This window comes from Lepisosteus oculatus, chromosome 21 (assembly GCF_040954835.1).
Source record: "Lepisosteus oculatus isolate fLepOcu1 chromosome 21, fLepOcu1.hap2, whole genome shotgun sequence".
Lineage (NCBI taxonomy): Eukaryota > Metazoa > Chordata > Actinopteri > Semionotiformes > Lepisosteidae > Lepisosteus > Lepisosteus oculatus.
The window spans coordinates 1,540,084-1,565,611 of record NC_090716.1 but is presented as its reverse complement, the minus strand read 5'-3'; the positions used below and the strand labels follow the sequence as shown (position 1 = coordinate 1,565,611).

The following is a 25,528-nucleotide window of genomic DNA, read 5'->3' as shown; positions in this document are numbered from 1 at the left end:
TATAGCGCCTTTAAAGGTGGCTTCTCAAAGCGCTTTACAGGATGACAACAACAATAAATAAGAAGACTACACAATTACAATATAATAACATCACTTTATTAATCCTTTACAATTTCTAGCATTAGAAATTTGTCTCCTCACAGACCCCAGCTTGCTCTCCATGAGACACACAGACAGGGAGAGAAGCTGGGGGTCAGAGCGCAGGGTCAGCCATTTATACGGCAACCCTGCAGCAGCTGGGGTTAAGGGCCTTGCTCAGGGGCCCAGTGGAGTAGGATTCCTCTGCCGGCTGCAGGATTTGAACCGGCAACCTTCCAGCCAGAGGAGCAGATCCTGAGCCACAGAGCCACCACTCTGCCCATAAAAAAAAAATACAGAGCAGACCGTGGATGGTGGTACTAGGAAAAGCAGAGGGGTGAAGAGTGGAACCAGTGAAGTAAAGGCTTTTCTGAAGAAGAGGGTCTGAAGGAGTTTAGAGAAGGAGACTCTCTGATACCCTTGGGCAGAGAGTTCCAGAGCTTGGTACAGACCCTCTTCCTCTAGCTGGGGTGCTGCTGTGAGGGGTGTCGCTCTCCCACCCCGCGAAAGAGGCGCCGGACGACCGAGGCGAGGTGACGCCAGGCTAGGGGTCGGGGGGTCAGAGGTCATGGGGAGGACCTTTGCTTCTGTGAGAAAGGCAGGAGAGAGCACGGGGGAGTTCGGGGGGTGACGTGGGGATAACGAGACCGTAAAATAAGCGAGCGGGGCTTCTTCAGGCCTGCGGAAGACCGCAGACCCCCCCCAGGCCCCATCGCGCGCTCTGCGTTCCCAGGGCTCTGCGGGAATTTCAATGACAACTCCCGGGACGACTTCAAGAACAGCATGGGGATCCGGGAGGGCATCGCCTCGCGCTTCGTCCACTCCTGGAGGCTCCGCAGCCGGTGCGCCAGCCCCCGGAACACGGACCCGGACCCCTGCCGCTGGAGCGAGGCCGACGACGGCAGCCTGCTGCAGAGACCGGCGCCCGCGGGTCAGTGAGCGAGGAAAGCTTAGGAACTCCCTCAGGTTAGGTGTGGTCAAGCAGAGTCCTTTATTCATGCGCATGGGGAGGATACAATCATGCAGATCTGTGAGTAACCTCTCCACCGCGAGGGTAAATGCAATGAGATTTATACAGCAGATTCACACAGGAAAGCTCATTCTAAGTTTCCATATGAGGAGTTGTTTTTCTCTCTACAAACATTTATTTGTAATTGACCACGTTCTTCTTAAGAAGCAGTTTTACCTTGTATACAGACAAGAGGAAGTATATAAATAAAAGGTGTGAACTGAGATAGACATCCTGCGGTTGTAGCGTTAATATCAGCAAGTCAAATAATGTGCTTGCAATTCGTCTTTCATGCTGTTGCTGGGTAAAAGACATTTCTCAAAGCCAGCTAGTCACTCTCTTATACACTTTGAAAAAAGGTAAATGCTAGAATTTGTCCCCAGCGTCTGGCTCCTGGCCAAGAAGTGTGACTGTTAGTCCTGGATGCAGCTCAGGGTCTTGGTATACCCTGCGTTTGTTAAAATAATGACCAGGGTAAATCTGACTCTACACAGTAGAACTATCCATGATGCTTTAGGAACTTTGTTTCTGATTGCTTGTGAGTAGCTGTGTGCAGAAAGAGAAGGATTTCATGGGGCTGCGGTTTGTTAGTCACAGCCAGCAGCTCAGCTGTTCTATTAGGAGTGGGTGGTGTTTCATGTTTCCCTTGGCATTGCTGCAGCTGAATACGCCAGCACCCACTGCAGGGCTCTTCTGAACAAGTCCAGTGTCTTCGGGCAGTGCCACGGCGAGGTGAACCCCCTCAGCTACTTCAAGGTGAGGAGGACCCCCTCTCTCCCTGGGCTCTCGCAAAGCCCTGTTCCCCGAGACGCTTGGGACCAGCTCGGTCACTCCTGTCCGTCACGGTCCGCTCTGTCCAAGCACACATTGCACCACAGCCTGCTAGTCAGGAGCAGTTTCTTGTGGAACTCTTTCTAAATACTGACTGGGGTGTAGTGTTATGAACTGCGCTGGGAGGGTGGTGAAGCAGCCAGACCAGTATGATCTAGTATCTGTACGTCATGAGCTCATCCTGCTGTGCTCTCCTGTGAACAGAGCAGTATGATCTCTGTACGTCATGAGCTCATCCTGCTGTGTTCTCTTGTGCAGAGGTGCCTGTATGATCTCAGTAAGTCATGAGCTCATCCTGCTGTGCTCTCCTGTGCAGAGGTGCCTGTATGATCTCAGTAAGTCATGAGCTCATCCTGCTGTGTTCTCTTGTGCAGAGGTGCCTGTATGATCTCAGTAAGTCATGAGCTCATCCTGCAGTGTTCTCTTGTGCAGAGGTGCCTGTATGATCTCAGTAAGTCTTGAGCTCATCCTGCTGTGCTCTCCTGTGCAGAGGTGCCTGTATGAGGTCTGTAACTACGAGGAGACTCAGGACTACCTGTGTGGTGCCTTGCAATCCTACTCCCGGGCCTGTGCAGAGAAGGGCATGGTCCTGAAGAACTGGTGGAATGAGACTGTGCACTGCGGTGAGCCAGGGGCATCAGGGGGCAGTGTGTGTGTGTGTGTGTGTGTGTGTGCGTGTGCATATTGACCACTGTGTGGATTCTGATCTTCAGAAGAGTGAGAAGCAGATCTAAGATCTTGGCTTTATTCATGCAGGGTCTTATACAGCTTAAAGCCCAGCCTGAGTTTCACTGGGAGCCAAGAAAGGTGCTACAGTAGTCGAAAAATGATGAAGCAATGTCACACAGGTGGGAGCAGGATTGTGATAGTCCCAACATGAGCTTCAAATGACAGCATAGGGTCCGAAGTAACACCAGGGTCTCTAACCCAATCCTCAGCCACACTGAGACCCCCAGCCTGGCAAAGATCCACGTCAGGCTGGTCAGTGAGTCCGACAGCGCAGAGTCATGGTGTCTGATTCTGTGCGCCAGTAAATCTAGGAGTGGCCCTCACAGCGAAACCCAAGGCCAGAGTGGCTAGGAGACAGCAGTTCTCCCCGCAGATCGCACCCCGAGTGTCTGGACCCCGGCAGATTCCCGGCAGTCAAGGTTTCTAAGTGAAACGTGTGCTTCTCCGCAGCGGTGACCTGCCCCCAGAACCAGGAGTTCATGCAGAACGGCTCCTTGTGCGGGCGCACCTGCCGGTCACTGAGCCCGGGGGCGACCTGTTCCCCCAGCCCCGTCCTGCTGGAGGGCTGCAGCTGCCCGCCGGGCACCTACCTGGACCAGCTGGGCTCCTGCGTGCCCCCGGCCAGCTGCCCCTGCTTCGAGGACAACCGCTACTTCCCCGCGGGGAGCGCCGTCCAGCTGGACGGACTGACCTGGTCAGTGCGCGCGCGTTGCGGTGCTCCGGCGGCCGGCGGAGAGCCCCTTCCCGCCGCGCGGATCGAACTCCTGCTTGTCTCACTGTCTTGCAGCCTGTGCAGCTCTGGGGTGCTGGACTGCGAGGGCTCCAGAGGCTTACTTCCCCAAGGCGAAGAGCAAGGTCTGTATATGAAATAAAATATCAGAAATCTGAAATTGTACTGACCCAGCAAACCAGCTTGATTCAATATTTGTTTTATCAGAAAAAACACCAGCGAGCTGACACATTGTCTTAGTCAGCCAAAACAGCTAATCATCTTATCTTCAGTTCTCAGAAGCATTTCTGTATGTGATAGTTTCCTGACCTTCGAGGGTGATTGTCATGACTTTACAACACCACCTTTATCAAATGTAAGAAGATAATACTGATTGATGCAGCGTCTTCGTAATTCTGAGCTTGTCAACAAGATCAACAGCGAAACAATGAGAACTGACTAATAGAGCTCTGTCTAAGAGCTGGTCACCATGTTGTGTCTCTCAGCCTGCTGGGGCTCAGAGTGAGAGACCAGGGCCTGGGAGAGTTAGGGCAGGTCACTCTGTGTCTCTCAGCCTGCTGGGGCTCAGAGTGAGAGACCAGGGCCTGGGAGAGTTAGAGTAGGTCACTCTGTGTCTCTCAGCCTGCTGGGGCTCAGAGTGACCAGGGCCTGGGAGAGTAGAGCAGGTCACTCTGTGTCTCTCAGCCTGCTGGGGCTCAGAGTGAGAGACCAGGGCCTGGGAGAGTTAGAGTAGGTCACTCTGTGTCTCTCAGCCTGCTGGGGCTCAGAGTGAGTGACCAGGGCCTGGGAGAGTAGAGCAGGTCACTCTGTGTCTCTCAGCCTGCTCGGGCTCAGAGTGAGAGACCAGGGCCTGGGAGAGTTAGAGTTGGTCATTCTGTGTCTCTCACCCTGCTGGGGCTCAGAGTGAGAGATCAGGGCCTGGGAGAGTTAGGGCAGGTCACTCTGTGTCTCTCAGCCTGCTGGGGCTCAGAGTGAGAGACCAGGGCCTGGGAGAGTTAGAGTAGGTCATTCTGTGTCTCTCACCCTGCTGGGGCTCAGAGTGAGAGACCAGGGCCTGGGAGAGTTAGAGTAGGTCATTCTGTGTCTCTCACCCTGCTGGGGCTCAGAGTGAGTGACCAGGGCCTGGGAGAGTTAGAGTAGGTCACTCTGTGTCTCTCAGCCTGCTGGGGCTCAGAGTGACCAGGGCCTGGGAGAGTAGAGCAGGTCACTCTGTGTCTCTCAGCCTGCTGGGGCTCAGAGTGAGTGACCAGGGCCTGGGAGAGTAGAGCAGGTCACTCTGTGTCTCTCAGCCTGCTGGGGCTCAGAGTGAGAGACCAGGGCCTGGGAGAGTTAGAGTAGGTCACTCTGTGTCTCTCAGCCTGCTGGGGCTCAGAGTGAGAGACCAGGGCCTGGGAGAGTAGAGCAGGTCACTCTGTGTCTCTCAGCCTGCTGGGGCTCAGAGTGAGTGACCAGGGCCTGGGAGAGTTAGAGTAGGTCACTCTGTGTCTCTCAGCCTGCTGGGGCTCAGAGTGACCAGGGCCTGGGAGAGTAGAGTAGGTCACTCTGTGTCTCTCAGCCTGCTGGGGCTCAGAGTGAGAGACCAGGGCCTGGGAGAGTTAGAGTAGGTCACTCTGTGTCTCTCAGCCTGCTGGGGCTCAGAGTGACCAGGGCCTGGGAGAGTAGAGCAGGTCACTCTGTGTCTCTCAGCCTGCTGGGGCTCAGAGTGAGAGACCAGGGCCTGGGAGAGTTAGAGTAGGTCACTCTGTGTCTCTCAGCCTGCTGGGGCTCAGAGTGAGTGACCAGGGCCTGGGAGAGTAGAGCAGGTCACTCTGTGTCTCTCAGCCTGCTCGGGCTCAGAGTGAGAGACCAGGGCCTGGGAGAGTTAGAGTTGGTCATTCTGTGTCTCTCACCCTGCTGGGGCTCAGAGTGAGAGATCAGGGCCTGGGAGAGTTAGGGCAGGTCACTCTGTGTCTCTCAGCCTGCTGGGGCTCAGAGTGAGAGACCAGGGCCTGGGAGAGTTAGAGTAGGTCATTCTGTGTCTCTCACCCTGCTGGGGCTCAGAGTGAGAGACCAGGGCCTGGGAGAGTTAGAGTAGGTCATTCTGTGTCTCTCACCCTGCTGGGGCTCAGAGTGAGTGACCAGGGCCTGGGAGAGTTAGAGTAGGTCACTCTGTGTCTCTCAGCCTGCTGGGGCTCAGAGTGACCAGGGCCTGGGAGAGTAGAGCAGGTCACTCTGTGTCTCTCAGCCTGCTGGGGCTCAGAGTGAGTGACCAGGGCCTGGGAGAGTAGAGCAGGTCACTCTGTGTCTCTCAGCCTGCTGGGGCTCAGAGTGAGAGACCAGGGCCTGGGAGAGTTAGAGTAGGTCACTCTGTGTCTCTCAGCCTGCTGGGGCTCAGAGTGAGAGACCAGGGCCTGGGAGAGTAGAGCAGGTCACTCTGTGTCTCTCAGCCTGCTGGGGCTCAGAGTGAGTGACCAGGGCCTGGGAGAGTTAGAGTAGGTCACTCTGTGTCTCTCAGCCTGCTGGGGCTCAGAGTGACCAGGGCCTGGGAGAGTAGAGTAGGTCACTCTGTGTCTCTCAGCCTGCTGGGGCTCAGAGTGAGAGACCAGGGCCTGGGAGAGTTAGAGTAGGTCACTCTGTGTCTCTCAGCCTGCTGGGGCTCAGAGTGACCAGGGCCTGGGAGAGTTAGAGCAGGTCACCCTGTGTCTCTCAGCCTGCTGGGGGGCAAGAGTGCTCAGGTCCTGACAGTGTGTGTTGTTGCAGATGACCTCTCCAGCCTGTGCACCCCTCCGAAGATCTTCCACTCCTGTGTCAATGAGACCCAGAAAGCTTGTGAACCCACGTGCCAGGACTTGAGAATTGGCGCCATATGTGTAATACACTTTTTCTCTTTCTTCATCCTTTAAGAGCAGAGAACATAGCAGCTAGTTCAGTGTCCCTGTTATTGCTGATGTTCGCTGCCCCAGTCTACTGCTGCAGTCCGTGTGCTTCACTGATCCCCTGTCCAGACACATGTCTGGCTGAGCGTGGTGACCTGCTGGATCTGCTCAACTGCTTGTGTTGCTGAGGGATCTGTACTGTACGCCTGCCCTGTTTGTCTGTGCTCAGTCTGGACAGAGCTTGTGTGAGCACAGTCAATGTGCATGGTCATTTCACAGGGCAGTGCTGTGTTTCGGCTGTCTGCTTTCAGTTCTGCCACACGTTCCTGCAGCTCGTCTTGTTGTGCTTCACTCGGCCCTGGGCAGGATCTCACTGAGCTGTACTCCACCCACCCATGCTGGTACCGCAGTAAGATACAATCAGGGTGGGAACCGGTCCTCAGCTCAAGCCAGTCAGATAGAACTGCAGACAGGCTCTATCAGTGCACACCGGATGTGCAGTAATACTTAACCTGGACATTCCTTCTGCAACCTTATCTTATCATGTTATTTTTGTGGTTTTGTTGTTGTGTCCCAGATGACCTGTGAGAGCGAGTGCTTCTGCCCTAATGGCCAGTACGAGGACGAGCTTCTGGGCTGTGTGGCTCCGGAGGACTGCTCCTGCCAGCAGGGGGAGACCTTCTACCAGGCAAACACTGTGCTGCAGACAGAGTGCCAGAGCTGGTAAACACCAGCACTTCACCCGCTGTCCTGCAGGAGCTGCAGGAAACTCCAGGGGCTCCTGTGCCCAGTACCGTCAGAGAACCACGAGACCCTGTATCTCTCCAGCATCAGAGTGTCACCGATCTGTAGGAACAAATCAGCATGGTGCATCTGACTTAACACATTCCTGACGAGAGCTCGGTAACCACACCTCATCACACACAGAAATCAGGGTAATGCCCTCTGGGCTCTGCTGTGCACTGCTTCTGTAACATATAGAGTATTTATTAAAATAACACAATCGCTTCTGCTGCAGTAAGAGACTGGAAAATGATGCTTAAAACACCCAGAGCTGGAAGTGTTTTCAGAATGAGTGGCTTGTGGATTCATGTCACTGACCGAAGGACAGTCCACTCGGAGAGCAGCTCTGATGAGTGAGTGTCCACTTCGGTCCCGTCTCTCTGCAGCACCTGCCGGGCTGGCCGCTGGGACTGCGTGATGCGGTCAGTGTGTCCGGGCACCTGCGTGCAGTACGGCGAGGGCCACTTCCGGACCTTCGACGACAGGAGGTTCGTCTTCGACGGCAGCTGTGCCTACACGCTGCTGCAGGTGGGCTCAGAGCGCAGTCTTCGAGACCCAAGGGTGGGGGGACATGCGGCTTTCTGTGAGCTGGGGGCTGATCGGGGTCACTGAGAGAGTGAGATCAATACTGGGGCTGATCGGGGTCACTGAGAGAGTGAGATCAATACTGGGGCTGATCGGGGTCACTGAGAGAGTGAGATCAATACTGATCAATACTGGGGCTGATTGGGGTCACTGAGAGAGTGAGATCAATACTGGGGCTGATCGGGGTCACTGAAAGAGTGAGATCAATACTGATCAATACTGGGGCTGATTTGGGTCACTGAGACAGTGAGATCAATACTGATCAATACTGGGGCTGATTGGGGTCACTGAGAGAGTGAGATCAATACTGATCAATACTGGGGCTGATCGGGGTGACTGAGAGAGTGGGATCAATACTGGGGCTGATCGGGGTCACTGAGAGAGTGAGATCAATACTGATCAATACTGGGGCTGATCGGGGTGACTGAGAGAGTGGGATCAATACTGGGGCTGATCGGGGTCACTGAGAGAGTGAGATCAATACTGGGGGCCGATCGGGGTCCCCGAGAGAGTGAGATCAATACTGGGGGCCGATCGGGGTCCCCGAGAGAGTGAGATCAATACTGGGGGTTGATCGGGGTCACTGAGAGAGTGAGATCAATACTGGGGGCCGATCGGGGTCCCCGAGAGAGTGAGATCAATACTGGGGGCCGATCGGGGTCCCCGAGAGAGTGAGATCAATACTGGGGGTAGATCGGGGTCACTGAGAGAGTGAGATCAATAGTGATCGATACTGAGAGAGTGAGATCAATACTGATCGATACTGAGAGAGTGAGATCAATAGTGATCGATACTGAGAGAGTGGGAGTTGGGGAGAGTGCAGCCCCATGGCTGGAGCAGTGCTGTGTGCAGGTCTGCAGACTGGGCTTTTCTTCATGCAGCAGTGCCTGGAGCTTTCCGTGTTTCTGTCCCGTGTGTGTGTTTCCAGGACACGTGTGACGGCGCTGACCAGGGCCGTTTCTCCCTCGAGTCCAAGGTGGTCTTGTGTGAGACCCTGGGGCCCACCTGCTCCCGGGCCGTCCGGCTCACTGTTGGGGTGAGAGGCCTCTCCGGACACTGCAGACCGCCACTCCCCCCGTCCCTGTGGATGGCAGCAGCAGGTCTGGGCCCCAGGCTGCCCACTGCTGTGGACAGGGCAGGCTGGGCGGCTCTCCGGCAGCACTTCACTGAGGAACGGGGAAACTGGCTGAACTCTTTCTGCTGTTCTGAGATTTCATGAGTACAGATGAGATTGTTTCCCCTTTATATTATAACAATAACAGCAACAGTTGTCACTACAACTGTTGTCAACTACAATACAGCCAGCAGCCATATCACCCTGCAACTCACAACTGGCAGCCCACTGAAGCTCAGCAGTACCTGGATGAGAGACTCCTGGGAAAGCTGAGGATGGTGCTGGAAGAGGTGTTAGTGGGGCCAGTAGGGGGCGCTCACCCTGTGGTCCGTGTGGGTCCTAATGCCCCAGTATAGTGATGGGGACACTATACTGTAAACAGGCGCCGTCCTTCGGATGAGATGTAAAACTGAGGTCCTGACTCTCTGTGGTCATTAAAAATCCCAGGGCGTCTCTCGAAAACAGTAGGGGTGTTACCGCTACTTTTTGGTGTCCTGGCCAAATTTCCCCCTGGCCTTTACCAGTCATGGCCTCCTAATAACCCCCCTCTCTGAACTGGCTTCATCACTCTGCTCTCCTCCCCACTGAGAGCTGGTGTGTGTGAGAGGACTGGAGCATCATCCAGGTGGGGCTGCACACTGGTGGGGGTGGAGGGGATCCCCATTACCTGTAAAGCGCTTTGAGTGGAGTGTCCAGAAAAGCGCTATATAAGTGTAAGGAATTATTAATTATTATTAACAGTTTCTTCATCTGCATGCCACTTTTACATTTTGAAAAAGAAATGTACATTAGAGACCCAGATACTGTTAGCTAGCTGTAATCATTTCTGGTTGCAGTAACTGAATTGAGAATATTCAGCTTTGAACATCTGTGTGCAGATCCTAGATTGAGGCACTGAGACACATACCTCACTGCGCCCTCTCGCTGTCCCTGTTGAGCATGTCTGACCACCCTGCTGTCCGGCTGCTCCTGTAGGACGTGTCCATAGAGCTGGCTGGCGAAACGTACACCATCACTCCCCCGTCCGCCTCTGCCAACTTCACCGTCCATGACAACAGCCTGTATCTGGTCGTTACTGCCACCATCCCCTACAGCAGCAACAAGCTGGTCCTGATCTGGAACAGAAACATGAATCTCATCGTCAAGCTGATGAAGAGCACCCAGGTAGGCAAGCACTGCAGCCCCGCCCCTTCCATTTACTCCACCTCCACAGCCCCGCCCCCTCCTACCACTCCACCTCCACAGCCCCTCCCCATTCCCTCCACTCCACCTCCACAGCCCCGCCCCATTCCCTCCACTCCACCTCCACAGCCCCGCCCCCTCCCTTCCACTGCAGCCCCGCCCCTCCCTTCCACCCCACATCCACAGCCCCGCCCCCTCCTGCCATCGCACCTCCACAGCCCCGCCCATTCCATTTACTCCACCTCCACAGCCCCACCCCCTCCTGCCACTGCACCTCCACAGCCCCGCCCCCTCCCTTCCACTGCACCTTCACAGCCCTGCCCCATCCCTTCCACTCCACCTCCACAGCCCTGCCCCCTCCCTTCCACTCCACCTCCACAGCTTCACCCTCTCCTGCCACCCCACATCCACAGCTCTGCCCCCTCCTGTCACTCACCCTCCACAGCCCCGCCACTTGTGTCATTTTACCACATGCTGCCCCTTCCCTCCTCTCACTGAGCACACAAGACATCTCTCTTCATCTCTTTACAAAACAAGCTACCCAGCCGTGCTGTTGAAGCCGATACCGTGGCTTTTTGAAAAAAATGGCTGGACGAGATCTTGGGATCAATTAACTATTAACGGGTCCTCACCCGTGTTCCCGAAAGCAGGTTGGTTAAAGACTACTGGGGAGATGCAGTTAGTTCTACCTCCACCAGCCCATTGAGAGGCTCAGGAAGCTGCTTGAGCAGTCAGTTCTGCAGCCTGTTGCTGTTCACCTCCCTGTGCCCAGATGAGTCTGTGTGGCTTGTGTGGGAACTTCAACGGGAAGGCGAGCGACGACTTCCGGCTGCGGAGCGGAGACCTGACCTCTGACTCCGTGGCCTTCGCCAACTCGTGGAGGACGGACCCCGGCTGCCCCCTGGTGCAGGAGCAGCCCAGCCCCTGCGACACCAACCCCCAGCGCAGGGCCTGGGCTCACAGGAAGTGTGACATCATCAGGAGCCCGGTGTTCGAGCCCTGCCACGCCCAGGTCAGCAGAAACCCGCCTCCCCGCCCGGCTGCAAGGCATTTAAAACTGAGAACAGGGAGCGCTACCTTACACAAAGGGTTGTGGGTGCCTGTGACATGCTGCATAGCCATGTTGTTGAAGCTGGATACCCTGGCTTCTTTCCAAAGAAACAGCTAGATGAGATCTTGGGATCAATTATCCAGCACAGGACTGAAGTGTCTCCTCTCTCTTTGTACCCTCTCTGGTGTCTTGATTTTCTGAACCCTTCATGCGTAAATTTACTGCAAAATGCGATGCTGTCTACCGTGTGTGTCCCCTCCAGCATCGTGCGCAGGACATGGAGTCCAGTTTGCAACCTGCAGTAAAAAAGTGAAAGAGGCTGATAGAGCCCTGACCTGTGACCCTGTGACCCTTGCCCCTGTAACCCTTTGCCCCTGTTCCTTTGTGCCCCTTGCCCCTGTGCCCTTGCGTCACTTGCCCCTGTGACCTTGTGACTCTTGCCCCTGCGACCCTGTGACCTTTGCCCCTGTAACCCTTTGCCCCTGTGCCTTTGTGCCCCTTGCCCCTGTGCCCTTGCGACTCTTGCCCCTGCGACCCTGTGACCTTTGCCCCTGTAACCCTTTGCCCCTGTGCCTTTGTGCCCCTTGCCCCTGTGCCCTTGCGACTCTTGCCCCTGCGACCCTGTGACCTTTGCCCCTGTAACCCTTTGCCCCTGTGCCTTTGTGCCCCTTGCCCCTGTGCCCTTGCGACTCTTGCCCCTGCGACCCTGTGACCTTTGCCTCTGTGCCCTTGTGCCCCTTGCCCTTGTGCCCCTGTGCCCTTGTGCCCCTTGCCCCTCTGCCCCTGTGACCTTGTGCCCCTGTGTCCCTGTGACCCCGTGACCCTGTGACCCTGTGACCCCAGGTCTACTACCTGCCTTTCTACGACGCCTGTGTGCGAGACGCGTGTGGCTGTGCCCTCGGCGGCGACTGCAAGTGCGTCTGCAACGCCGTGGCCATGTACGCCAAGGAGTGCCTGGACCAGGGCGTGTGCGTGGACTGGAGGAGGCCGGACTTCTGCCGTGAGTCCCTCCGTGCTCACGCTGGGCCGACCCAGAGGGGCGTGCGGTCCTGGTCCCGGACAGCGGGCGTCTCCGGGGCGATCTCAGAATGATCGCCATGGCCCAGTTCGACCAGTACGACGGTCTGGGCTAGCCGGCGGCCACACCGGCCCTCCTGGACCAGGGCTGCCCACCCCCCGCCCTACTCCGACAGGCAAAGACTGCGCCAGACTAGAACACCACCCCGCGACAACAGTCTTTCTGATCCCTTCCAGCTGTCTACTGCGAGTTCTACAACAGCCACCAGCTGGCTGGGGCCTCGTACCACTACACTGGAAACGGCAGCTGCTCCTGGCACTACCAGCCCTGCCTCTGCCCCTTCCAGACCCAGGGCTTGTCCAGCACCCAGAATCTGGAGGGTAAGACCGCATTCACCCTTCTCCTGCTCTCCGCGCCGACGCCAGTCTCCAGCTGGGTGGTCCCTGCGCAGGAGTGTGTGCACACTGTCTCAGCGCTCCTGCCAGTATATTCATGTGCTGTACTTCATCATTGGTGCTCAAATTAATTACTCAGCTTTACGTTGAATCGTAATGATTGCTGCACTTGTCAGTTTTATGGGAGGAGTCTGCAATTCGCTGTTGATGAGTTTGATGCAGACCATGGGAACCTCACCTCTCCTTTCCCAAGGACTTGTGTGTTTACTACCTGCAATTTCAGGTATGAAACCCCCATGGTTGGAAAGAAAGGCTGTAATTGAATTTTGTCCTGTATTTCCAGTGCACTACAACAGATGTTTAGTCTGTCAGGGGTTAGATGGTTTCTGCTGCTGTGTTTCCGGCGAGACTGGTCTGCATTTTAACTTAGTTCTGTCATTCTGGCTCAGGCTGCTACAGTTGCCCCACGGACCAGTACTTCAGTGTGGACCTGCAGCAGTGCGCCGCCTGTGGTGAGTGGGGAGAGGAGCTGTCTCTGTCTGCCCGGCTCTTTCTGCACCTGTGTGTTTGCGGGTGTTTTTCTCCATCCCTCTCTGTGCCTGTGTCTCTGGCGAGCTGCGGGAATGAGCCCCTGTCCTTGGTCGAGACACGAGCCCCTGTCTTTGATCGAGGCAGGAGCCCCTGTCCTTGATCGAGGCACGAGCCCCTGTCCTTGATCGAGACACGAGCCCCTGTCCTTGATCGAGACACGAGCCCCTGTCCTTGATCGAGGCACGAGCCCCTGTCCTTGATCGAGACACGAGCCCCTGTCCTTGATCGAGGCACGAGCCCCTGTCCTTATCGAGGCACGAGCCCCTGTCCTTGATCGAGGCACGAGCCCCTGTCCTTGATCGAGGCACGAGCCCCTGTCCTTATCGAGACACGAGCCCCTGTCCTTGATCGAGACACGAGCCCCTGTCCTTGATCGAGACAAGAGCCCCTGTCCTTGATCGAGGCACGAGCCCCTGTCCTTATCGAGGCACGAGCCCCTGTCCTTGGTCGAGACACGAGCCCCTGTCTTTGATCGAGGCACGAGCCCCTGTCCTTGATCGAGGCACGAGCCCCTGTCCTTGGTCGAGGCACGAGCCCCTGTCTTTGATCGAGGCATGAGCCCCTGTCCTTGATCGAGGCACGAGCCCCTGTCCTTGATCGAGGCAGGAGCCCCTTTCCTTGATCGAGACACGAGCCCCTGTCCTTGATCGAGGCAGGAGCCCCTGTCCTTGATCGAGACACGAGCCCCTGTCCTTGATCGAGGCAGGAGCCCCTGTCCTTGATCGAGGCACGAGCCCCTGTCCTTGATCGAGACATGAGCCCCTGTCCTTGATCGAGAAACGAGCCCCTGTCCTTGGTCGAGGCAGGAGCCCCTGTCCTCGATCGAGACACGAGCCCCTGTCCTTGATCGAGGCAGGAGCCCCTGTCCTTGATCGAGGCACGAGCCCCTGTCCTTGGTCGAGGCAGGAGCCCCTGTCCTTGATCGAGACACGAGCCCCTGTCCTTGATCGAGGCACGAGCCCCTGTCCTTGATCGAGGCACGAGCCCCTGTCCTTGATCGAGACACGAACCCCTGTCCTTGGTCGAGGCAGGAGCCCCTGTCCTTGATCGAGGCACGAGCCCCTGTCCTTGATCGAGGCACGAGCCCCTGTCCTTGGTCGAGACACGAGCCCCTGTCTTTGATCGAGGCACGAGCCCCTGTCCTTGATCGAGGCACGAGCCCCTGTCCTTGATCGAGACACGAGCCCCTGTCTTTGATCGAGGCACGAGCCCCTGTCCTTATCGAGGCACGAGCTCCTGTCCTTGGTCGAGGCAGGAGCCCCTGTCCTTGGTTGAGGCAGGAGCCCCTGTCCTTGATCGAGGCACGAGCCCCTGTCCTTGATCGAGGCAGAGCCCCTGTCCTTGATCGAGGCAGAGCCCCTGTCCTTGGTCGAGGCAGGAGCCCCTGTCCTTGATCGAGACACGAGCCCCTGTCCTTGATCGAGGCAGGAGCCCCTGTCCTTGATCGAGGCACGAGCCCCTGTCCTTGATCGAGGCACGAGCCCCTGTCCTTGGTCGAGGCACGAGCCTCTGTCCTTGATCGAGGCACGAGCCCCTGTCCTTGGTCGAGACACGAGCCCCTGTCCCCTGTGTGCTGCAGTGCCTGTAGTGCTCCCCTATCTGCACCCATTTCTTTCCACTTGGATTCCCTCTGCTCTCCGTTTGCCTTTTACCCTGAAGACATTTTGTTTAGTATCTTTAGATCCCCAAGACGAAGGATCATTCTCGATTTTCTTCTTTGTGCTGTGTCTAAGGTTGTGATATCCTATTCGTGACCAAATCATACAGTATAAGATAAGAGAAGATCAGATCCCTATATTGGCCAGATACAATTTCTTGCATGAGGAATTTGTCTTTTCACAGACCCCAGCTTGCTCTCCATGAGACACGGGGAGAAGCTGTGGGTCAGAGTGCAGGGTCTGCCATCCTGTGCCCAGCTTCAGGCTCCAGGCTCCAGGGCTCTTAGCTGCTTTCAGTGGTGTTTTTTACCCATCTTGATATTGCAACGCAACAGGGGCTCAGGCGGGCGCCCTTGCCGCATCTGGTCGGCCCCATCCCGACTGGAGGCTCGAACCCGGGACTTCCGCGTCTCTCTGCAGCAACCTAGCCCTGTGAGCTAAAGAGAGATCTCTCCACAGCCCAGTAGCTGTGGTCCTGCTATCACAGGGAAGGGCGGTGACAATATTTTCAAAAGGAGTGGAATACCTTTAGTCATGTCTGTGGAGCTCAATTCAGTCCTTTTGTTTGAAATATTATGACTTCAATAATTTAACATTTTCTCTTCCACCTGTGGCATTATTGCAGTCAGCAGCATTTCTGATATCACGGACTATGTCACGATTTTACTCTATTTGTGTTTCCCAGGTGTTGTAGCTACACCCGCACCAACAGTCGCCACAGGTGAGTTTCCACAGAAGCTCAGGTGCATCAGTTACAGGGATATCACCTGCCCTGCCTGCAGACTGGCTCTGACTGGGGCAAGAGAAACAAGACTGACTGAAGCTCCTGCACGGTTTGCTGGGATTTACATTTTAACATGGAAAACAGTCTTTCCCTGTGTGACTCTGAAGAGCACCCTGACTGTGCCTTTGTGGAAACTGACTCCTGTGGAGCAGGAGGCACAAGAAATGCTCGTGTTATTAGGTAGCTGATGAAACATGGAGACGGTGGATTTGTGTAGAACACGCAGGAAAGGAGCTGCTGAAAACACAGTGTAGACTAGCAGCTTCTGGGACTGCCTTCTGCCTTGCAGGGCATCAGAAATAGCTGGGGTTTGGGGGGGGGGGCCCTAATACTGGCCGTCACACTGAGGGTCACTGCTGTTGGTCTGGGCCCCGAGCTCCGGGAGAAGCCAGGATCTCTGCTCCCAGAGGCTCACCCAGTAAATAACGGGCGAAATAATGAGGCAGCAAGCCTGAAAGGCACCTTCAAACCACTTCTTAACATAACGCAGAGCTGTCCCCTGTCTGTTGTGCAGGACTGCAGAGACCACACCTCCTTCTCGCGCCACGCCCTTGGTCGACCGGCCCAGCGACTGTGCAGGCACTTACAGCAACAGCACCGCCAGCACCGCCAGCAGCTCTTCAGCCGAGTCAGGCCCCGTCAGCCTCAGCCACGCGGCTCACTCCTCCACAGGAGGAATGGGACCTGGCTGGCACAGCCACCCCTCCACGCCTGACAGGCCCAGCAACTCTCACGGGTAAGAGGACCCCCTGCCTGTGCTGTCAATCTCCAGGATTGTGGGCAGAACAGTGGCCGCAGATCACAGATCTTAGGTTCAGTGTAGGACAGGAGCACCCTGTCTGCGGAGTCTGCATGTTGTGAAGAAATGAAAGATTTAATAGCAAACACCTGATATAAAGTGTAAGTGTTCAAAAGGCTTCCTCCCAGAGTGCGAGTGCAGCAGTATATTATCTAGATCTCGGGGTGGCTATGGCACACAATGTCTCCCTCTTCCTATTGCAGTGTCTACACAAACTGTGCCTCCCATCACAACAGCTGTGCCTCTTGTCACAGCAGTGCCTTCTCTTGCCACGACAGCACAGCAGGTCAACGAAACAAGCGTGCCTCCTGTCACCACAGCCGTGTCTCCTGTCACAACCTCCCGGCCTCTCAACACAACAGCCGTGTCTCCCGTCACAACCTCCCGGCCTCTCAACACAACAGCTGTGTCTCCTGTCACAGGAGCCTGGCCTCTCAACACAACAGCCGTGTCTCCTGTCACAGCCTCCCGGCCTCTCAACACAACAGCCGTGTCTCCCATCACAGGAGCACGGCCTCTCAACACAACAGCTGTGTCTCCCGTCACAGCCTCCCAGCCTCTCAAAACAACAGCCGTGTCTCCTGTCACAGCCTCCCGGCCTCTCAACACAACAGCCGTGTCTCCCATCACAGGAGCACGGCCTCTCAACACAACAGCTGTGTCTCCCGTCACAGCCTCCCAGCCTCTCAAAACAACAGCCGTGTCTCCTGTCACAGCCTCCCGACCTCTCAACACAACAGCCGTGTCTCCCATCACAGGAGCCTGGCCTCTCAACACAACAGCCGTGTCTCCTGTCACAGGAACCCGGCCTCTCAACACAACAGCTGTGTCTCCCGTCACAGGAGCCTGGCCTCTCAACACAACAACCGTATCTCCCGTCACAGCCCCCTGGCCTCTCAACACAACAGCTGTGTCTCCCGTCACAGGAGCACGGCCTCTCAACACAACAGCCGTGTCACCCATCACAACCTCCCGGCCTCTCAATACAACAGCTATGTCTCCTGTCACAGGAGCACAGCCTCTCAACACAACAGCCGTGTCTCCCGTCACAGGAGCCCGGCCTCTCAACACAACAACCGTGTCTCCCGTCACAGGAGCCCAGCCTCTCAACACAACAGCCGTGTCTCCCGTCACAGGAGCCCGGCCTCTCAACACAACAACCGTGTCTCCCGTCACAGGAGCCCAGCCTCTCAACACAACAGCTGTGTCTCCCGTCACAGGAGCCTGGCCACTCAACACAACAGCCGTGTCTCCCGTCACAGCCTCCCGACCTCTCAGCACAACAACCGTGTCTCCCGTCACAGGAGCCCAGCCTCTCAACACAACAGCTGTGTCTCCCGTCACAGCCTCCCGACCTCTCAGCACAACAGCTGTGTCTCCTGTCACAGCAGCCCAGCCTCTCAACACAACAACCGTGTCTCCCGTGACAGGAGCACGGCCTCTCAAAACAACAACCGTGTCTCCCATCACAGCCTCCCAGCCTCTCAGCACAACAGCTGTGTCTCCCGTCACAGGAGCCTGGCCTCTCAACACAACAGCCGTGTCTCCCGTCACAGCCTCCCAGCCTCTCAACACAACAGCCGTGTCTCCCATCACAGCGTCCCGACCTCTCAGCACAACAGCTGTGTCTCCTGTCACAGGAGCCTGGCCTCTCAACACAACAGCCATGTCTCCTGTGACAGGAGCACGGCCTCTCAAAACAACAACCGTGTCTCCCATCACAGCCTCCCAGCCTCTTAGCACAGCAGCTGTGTCTCCCGTCACAGGAGCACGGCCTCTCAACACAACAACCGTGTCTCCCGTCACAGCCCCCTGGCCTCTCAACACAACAGCCATGTCTCCCGTCACAGGAGCATGGCCTCTCAACACAACAGCTGTGTCTCCCGCCACAGGAGCCCGGCCTCTCAACACAACAGCCGTGTCTCCCATCACAGGAGCCCAGCCTCTCAACACAACAGCCGTGTCTCCCATCACAGGAGCCAAGCCTCTCAACACAACAACCGTGTCTCCCGTCACAGGAGCCTGGCCTCTCAACACAACAACCGTGTCTCCCGTCACAGCCCCCTGGCCTCTCAACACAACAGCCGTGTCTCCCGTCACAGCCCCCTGGCCTCTCAACACAACAGCCGTGTCTCCCGTCACAGGAGCATGGCCTCTCAACACAACAGCCATGTCTCCCATCACAGGAGCCCAGCCTCTCAACACAACAGCCGTGTCTCCCGTCAAAGGAGCACTGCCTCTCAACACAACAACGGTGTCTCCCGTCACAGGAGCCTGGCCTCTCAACACAACAACCGTGTCTCCCGTCACAGCCCCCTGGCCTCTCAACACAACAGCCGTGTCTCCTGTCACAGCCCCCTGGCCTCTCAACACAACAGCCGTGTCTCCCGTCACAGGAGCATGGCCTCTCAACACAACAACCGTGTCTCCCGTCACAGGAGCACAGCCTCTCAACACAACAGCCGTGTCTCCCGTCACAGGAGCCCAGCCTCTCAACACAACAGCCGTGTCTCCCATCACAGGAGCCCAGCCTCTCAACACAACAACCGTGTCTCCCGTCACAGGAGCCTGGCCTCTCAACACAACAACCGTGTCTCCCATCACAGCCCCCCGGCCTCTCAACACAACAACCGTGTCTCCCGTCACAGGAGCATGGCCTCTCAACACAACAACCGTGTCTCCCGTCACAGCACCCTGGCCTCTCAACACAACAGCCATGTCTCCCGTCACAGGAGCACGGCCTCTCAACACAACAGCCGTGTCTCCCATCACAACCTCCCGGCCTCTCAATACAACAGCCGTGTCTCCCGTCACAGGAGCCTGGCCTCTCAACACAACAACCGTGTCTCCCGTCACAGGAGCCCAGCCTCTCAACACAACAACCGTGTCTCCTGTCACAGCACCCTGGCCTCTCAACACAACAGCCATGTCTCCCGTCACAGGAGCACGGCCTCTCAACACAACAGCCGTGTCTCCCATCACAACCTCCCGGCCTCTCAATACAACAGCCGTGTCTCCCGTCACAGGAGCCTGGCCTCTCAACACAACAGCCGTGTCTCCCATCACAGGAGCACAGCCTCTCAACACAACAGCTGTGTCTCCTGTCACAGGAGCATGGCCTCTCAACACAACAGCTGTGTCTCCCGTCACAGGAGCCCGGCCTCTCAACACAACAACCGTGTCTCCCGTCAAAGGAGCACTGCCTCTCAACACAACAGCTGTGTCTCCCGTCACAGGAGCCAGGCCTCTCAACACAACAGCCGTGTCTCCCGTCACAGTAGCACGGCCTCTCAACACAACAGCTGTGTCTCCTGTCACAGCCTCCCGGCCTCTCAACACAACAACCGTTTCTCCCGTCACAGCCCCCCGGCTTCTCAACACAACAGCTGTGTCTCCTGTCACAGGAGCCCGGCCTCTCAACACAACAGCTGTGTCTCCTGTCACAGAAGCCAGGCCTCTCAACACAACAGCTGTGTCTCCTGTCACAGGAGCCCGGCCTCTGAACACAACAACTGTGTCTCCCGTCACAGGAGCCTGGCCTGTCAACACAACAACTGTGTCCCCTGTCACAGCCCCCCCGCCTCCCAACACAACAGCCGTGTCTCCTGTCACAGGAGTCCAGCCTCTCAACACAACAACTGTGTCTCCCGTCACAGGAGCCTGGCCTCTCAACACAACAACCGTGTCTCCCGTCACAGGAGCACGGCCTCTCAACACAACAGCTGTGTCTCCTGTCACAGGAGCCAGGCCTCTCAACACAACAGCTGTGTCTCCTGTCACAGGAGCCCGGCCTCTGAACACAACAACTGTGTCTCCCGTCACAGGAGCCTGGCCTCTCAACACAACAACCGTGTCTCCCGTCGCAGGAGCCCAACCTCTCAACACAACAGCCGTGTCTCCCGTCACAGGAGCCCAACCTCTCAACACAACAGCCGTGTCTCCCGTCACAGCAGCCCAGCCTCTCAACACAACAACCGTGTCTCCTGTCACAGGAACCCGGCCTCTCAACACAACAGCTGTGTCTCCCGTCACAGGAGCCTGGCCTCTCAACACAACAACCATATCTCCCGTCACAGCCCCCTGGCCTCTCAACACAACAGCTGTCTCTCCCGTCACAGGAGCACGGCCTCTCAACACAACAGCCGTGTCTCCCATCACAACCTCCCGGCCTCTCAATACAACAGCTGTGTCTCCTGTCACAGGAGCACAGCCTCTCAACACAACAGCCGTGTCTCCCGTCACAGGAGCCCGGCCTCTCAACACAACAACTGTGTCTCCCGTCACAGGAGCCCAGCCTCTCAACACAACAGCCGTGTCTCCCGTCACAGGAGCCCGGCCTCTCAACACAACAACCGTGTCTCCCGTCACAGGAACCCAGCCTCTCAACACAACAGCTGTGTCTCCCGTCACAGGAGCCTGGCCTCTCAACACAACAGCCGTGTCTCCCGTCACAGCCTCCCGACCTCTCAGCACAACAGCTGTGTCTCCTGTCACAGCAGCCCAGCCTCTCAACACAACAACCGTGTCTCCTGTCACAGCCTCCCGGCCTCTCTACACAACAGCCGTGTCTCCCATCACAGGAGCCCGGCCTCTCAACACAACAACCGTGTCTCCCGTCACAGGAGCCCAGCCTCTCAACACAACAGCTGTGTCTCCCGTCACAGCCTCCCGACCTCTCAGCACAACAGCTGTGTCTCCTGTCACAGCAGCCCAGCCTCTCAACACAACAACCGTGTCTCTCGTGACAGGAGCACGGCCTCTCAAAACAACAACCGTGTCTCCCATCACAGCCCCCCGGCCTCTCAACACAACAGCCGTGTCTCCCGTCACAGGAGCCTGGCCTCTCAACACAACAGCCGTGTCTCCCGTCACAGCCTCCCGACCTCTCAGCACAACAGCTGTGTCTCCTGTCACAGCAGCCCAGCCTCTCAACACAACAACCGTGTCTCCTGTCACAGCCTCCCGGCCTCTCTACACAACAGCCGTGTCTCCCATCACAGGAGCCCGGCCTCTCAACACAACAACCGTGTCTCCCGTCACAGGAGCCCAGCCTCTCAACACAACAGCTGTGTCTCCCGTCACAGCCTCCCGACCTCTCAGCACAACAGCTGTGTCTCCTGTCACAGCAGCCCAGCCTCTCAACACAACAACCGTGTCTCTCGTGACAGGAGCACGGCCTCTCAAAACAACAACCGTGTCTCCCATCACAGCCCCCCGGCCTCTCAACACAACAGCCGTGTCTCCCGTCACAGGAGCACAGCCTCTCAACACAACAGCTGTGACTCCCGTCACAGGACTTTGGCCTCTCAACACAACAGTTGTGCCTCCCATCACAGGACCAGTATCTGTCAGTGCAACAGCCAGTCCTCCCATTACAGCTACCCTTGAAATCACAACTGCTGCGGCTCAGGAGCTGACTCCCACCAGGGGACAGAAGGCCACAGAGGCTGTGCCTCCTCCTGCTGCACTGGGTAAGGCCTCCTCTCTTCACTGGATTCACACTTCTGTCCCGTCTCCATGAGCTCACCTGTCCTCATGTGTTGCCATCCTCGCCTCTCCAGTGGGAAAACCAGAGCATTTGTGTAATTGTGACTGAAACTTCTGTTCACATACAACCAGAGTCAGACCTGTACTCCAGGGGTTTAACCAGAGTCAGACCTGTACTCCAGGAGTTTAACCAGAGTCAGACCTGTACTCCCGGGGTTTAACCAGAGTCAGACCTGTACTCCGGGGTTTAACCAGAGTCAGACCTGTACTCCAGGGGTTTAACCAGAGTCAGACCTGTACTCCAGGGGTTTAACCAGAGTCAGACCTGTACTGCGGGGTTTAACCAGAGTCAGACCTGTACTCCAGGGGTTTAACCAGAGTCAGACCTGTACTCTGGGGTTTAACCAGAGTCAGACCTGTACTCCGGGGTTTAACCAGAGTCAGACCTGTACTCCGGGGGTTTAACCAGAGTCAGACCTGTACTCCGGGGGTTTAACCAGAGTCAGACCTGTACTCCGGGGGTTTAACCAGAGTCAGACCTGTATTCCGGGGTTTAACCAGAGTCAGACCTGTACTCCGGGGTTTAACCAGAGTCAGACCTGTACTCCAGGGGTTTAACCAGAGTCAGACCTGTATTCCAGGGGTTTAACCAGAGTCAGACCTGTATTCCGGGGTTTAACCAGAGTCAGACCTGTACTCCGGGGTTTAACCAGGGTCACAATGTACTCCAGGGAAGTAGCAGAGTCTTCAAAATGTGCTTTTTTTTGCTGCAGCTCCGGAATCAGAGACCTGCAGGCTGGTGTACACTAACCAGACCATCTCGATGGCGAACTGCACTGCGACAGTCGCTGTGGGACTGTGTCAAGGCAGCTGCAGCTCTGCCTCCTGGTAAGTGAGCTGGACTGCATCAGTGCTTTGTCACACCTCTCTACTAATCAGCAGGGTTGGGCCAGCCCTGGAGAGCCCTCCCCACACTGAACAGCGACACCCTTGTATTCAGTACTGGCAGAGGACAGAGGACAGGGGACAGGCCACCCCTGCAGCAGGAGGTTAATTCAGTCACTGGATCAGCCCACCCCTGCAGCAGGAGGTTAATTCAGTCACTGGATCAGCCCACCCCTGCAGCAGGAGGTTAATTCAGTCACTGGATCAGCCCACCCCTGCAGCAGGAGGTTAATTCAGTCACTGGATCAGCCCACCCCTGCAGCAGGAGGTTAATTCAGTCACTGGATCAGCCCACCCGTGCAGCAGGAGGTTAATTCAGTCACTGGATCAGCCCACCCCTGCAGCAGGAGGTTAATTCAGTCACTGGATCAGCCCACCCCTGCAGCAGGAGGTTAATTCAGTCACTGGATCAGCCCACTCTGCAGCAGGAGGTTAATTCAGTCACTGGATCAGCCCACCCCTGCAGCAGGAGGTTAATTCAGTCACTGGATCAGCCCACCCCTGCAGCAGGAGGTTAATTCAGTCACTGGATCAGCCCACCCCTGCAGCAGGAGGTTAATTCAGTCACTGGATCAGCCCACCCCTGCAGCAGGAGGTTAATTCAGTCACTGGATCAGCCCACCCCTGCAGCAGGAGGTTAATTCAGTCACTGGATCAGCCCACCCGTGCAGCAGGAGGTTAATTCAGTCACTGGATCAGCCCACCCCTGCAGCAGGAGGTTAATTCAGTCACTGGATCAGCCCACCCCTGCAGCAGGAGGTTAATTCAGTCACTGGATCAGCCCACCCGTGCAGCAGGAGGTTAATTCAGTCACTGGATCAGCCCACCCCTGCAGCAGGAGGTTAATTCAGTCACTGGATCAGCCCACCCCTGCAGCAGGAGGTTAATTCAGTCACTGGATCAGCCCACCCCTGCAGCAGGAGGTTAATTCAGTCACTGGATCAGCCCACCCGTGCAGCAGGAGGTTAATTCAGTCACTGGATCAGCCCACTCTGCAGCAGGAGGTTAATTCAGTCACTGGATCAGCCCACCCGTGCAGCAGGAGGTTAATTCAGTCACTGGATCAGCCCACCCCTGCAGCAGGAGGTTAATTCCGTCACTGGATCAGCCCACCCCTGCAGCAGGAGGTTAATTCCGTCACTGGATCAGCCCACCCCTGCAGCAGGAGGTTAATTCCGTCACTGGATCAGCCCACCCGTGCAGCAGGAGGTTAATTCAGTCACTGGATCAGCCCACCCCTGCAGCAGGAGGTTAGGTCAGTAGCCAGATCACTGCTTCAGGCTGAAAGCCCCACTGACAGCCACGCAGGCTGGAAAATGGACTCTGCACCCATCAGCCACAGAACTGACTCAGAGATGCGTCACAAGGCTTTATAAACGGATGACTGAGGGCAGCCGCCAGTGACCAGGGTTGGCCATCCCCCATATACAAGGTGCATCTTAACGCCTCTGAGCCTGACTGCACGTACGAACCAACTCTAAGTGCACATTTCTTCCAACTCGTCCCTGCCAAGGGAGCATGAACACGCACTGCTGGCTGCTCAGAGACGTTAATGCCTCTTCCTCCCTCCCGCTGTGCACCCCAGGTTGGCGCTGCTGGAGGGGGAGCCGACGCTGAGCGTCCTGCAGTCCTGTCGGTGCTGCGCCCCTGTGGAAGGCAGCAGGACCCCGCTGGAGCTGCAGTGCCAGGAGGGGGGCACAGCGCCGCTGTCCGTGCCCGTGCCGAGGGCGTGCGCCTGCACCGAGCAGACCTGCACCTGAAGCCAGCCGCTCAGCAGCGCCCTCTCCTGGAGCACGCGGGGCTCGGCTTCCGTACCTGCAGGGCCCCAGGGGGTCACGCACCCCCCCCCCTCTACCCCCAGGGCCCAGACCGCCGACTTTGAAGGACAACTCTACAGTGGCCACATTCCTGCGCGTTGCTTGAAGAACAGAGGGAACGCTTGTTTCCATACCAGTGACCTCGGAGAGCACCATGATCACAACCAGGAGAACATGGGGAAAATATCTGGAGCACAACGTATCGGTAGTGTGGCTTTAGAAAAATAACCAAGTAGCTGCCACTTGTGGGATCTAGTGCACAACTGACTGGGTAGCTTGTTCCGCATTTCCACTACCACTTCCTGGAAAGAACCATGCAGATGTGCTGCTGCCTGTTCTCAGTTTTAAATGCAGTTCCACCGTTTCCATGTGCCCTCTGCTGGACGCAACGTGGAAGTGCACTTAAAACAACTAGGGTGCTCTCCGGAGTTTTTCAGGGGTGTGAAATGAAAGATGGCTTCAGCACGATCCGGTTCCAGGAACCACAGCAGTTGTCCTCTAAGGGGCTCCGGCCTGGGACTCCAAGCCCGAAGCTCGGAGGCACTGCAGCAGCCCGTGCCATACCCTGCGGGCAGAATCGCGCTTCTTAAAATCAAAACCACTGTAACCAATTAGTTCAGCAGCAAGCTAATGAAAATTGCAAAGATTCTGGGGCATTTCTGATTTACTTGGCCTAATTGCTTATTACACAACGTAACAAAAATATAGCTTCCACACTAATTTAAAACAATCACAGGAGATGAGCGATCTGAAACTGTGTGTGAAATGAGTTGCAGAAATAAGAGCACGTAATTGTAATGAACCACACTCACTCAGAACTGCTTAAATACAATAACCTGCATATCGGTTGTATAATTAAATCTTTACACTGAAGTAAACCCGAGATGGCTGCATCTCATTATGAGCATGAGGAGTTTATTGCTGAACAATTACGAACTTTTAAACCAGCAGCCAACAGTGTCTTCTCTTTCAAGACCCCAACAGTGTCCCCCCTCCCCCCCAGTGTTGCATAAAACATCCAAGACTGCCGCTGAAGAAGAAGGCCACCCCAAACTCCCTCCTACTGCCCGGTCACTCAAACACACGT

At 56.3% G+C, this 25,528-nt stretch overlaps 1 protein-coding gene across 4 annotated transcripts in view; it reads left to right on the top strand.

Annotated features, from left to right (window-relative positions):
* Nucleotides 1-25,347, top strand: part of LOC102691118 (mucin-6) — a 49,716-nt gene extending 24,369 nt beyond the window's left edge. For all 4 annotated transcript variants that reach the window (XM_069181771.1, XM_069181772.1, XM_069181773.1 and 1 more), the window contains 19 exons: nt 812-1,009; nt 1,749-1,843; nt 2,409-2,541; nt 3,098-3,341; nt 3,435-3,502; nt 6,117-6,226; nt 6,810-6,955; nt 7,402-7,543; nt 8,529-8,636; nt 9,690-9,878; nt 10,669-10,908; nt 11,791-11,947; nt 12,202-12,345; nt 12,810-12,872; nt 15,295-15,330; nt 15,908-16,129; nt 16,396-21,663; nt 22,453-22,567; nt 24,210-25,347. In XM_069181771.1, the coding sequence (XP_069037872.1) occupies nt 812-1,009; nt 1,749-1,843; nt 2,409-2,541; nt 3,098-3,341; nt 3,435-3,502; nt 6,117-6,226; nt 6,810-6,955; nt 7,402-7,543; nt 8,529-8,636; nt 9,690-9,878; nt 10,669-10,908; nt 11,791-11,947; nt 12,202-12,345; nt 12,810-12,872; nt 15,295-15,330; nt 15,908-16,129; nt 16,396-21,663; nt 22,453-22,567; nt 24,210-24,384 (7,853 nt within the window). In that variant the 3' untranslated portion in view covers nt 24,385-25,347. The remainder of the gene's footprint in view (nt 1-811; nt 1,010-1,748; nt 1,844-2,408; nt 2,542-3,097; nt 3,342-3,434; nt 3,503-6,116; nt 6,227-6,809; nt 6,956-7,401; nt 7,544-8,528; nt 8,637-9,689; nt 9,879-10,668; nt 10,909-11,790; nt 11,948-12,201; nt 12,346-12,809; nt 12,873-15,294; nt 15,331-15,907; nt 16,130-16,395; nt 21,664-22,452; nt 22,568-24,209) is intronic.
* The last annotated feature ends 181 nt before the right edge of the window (nt 25,348-25,528 follow it).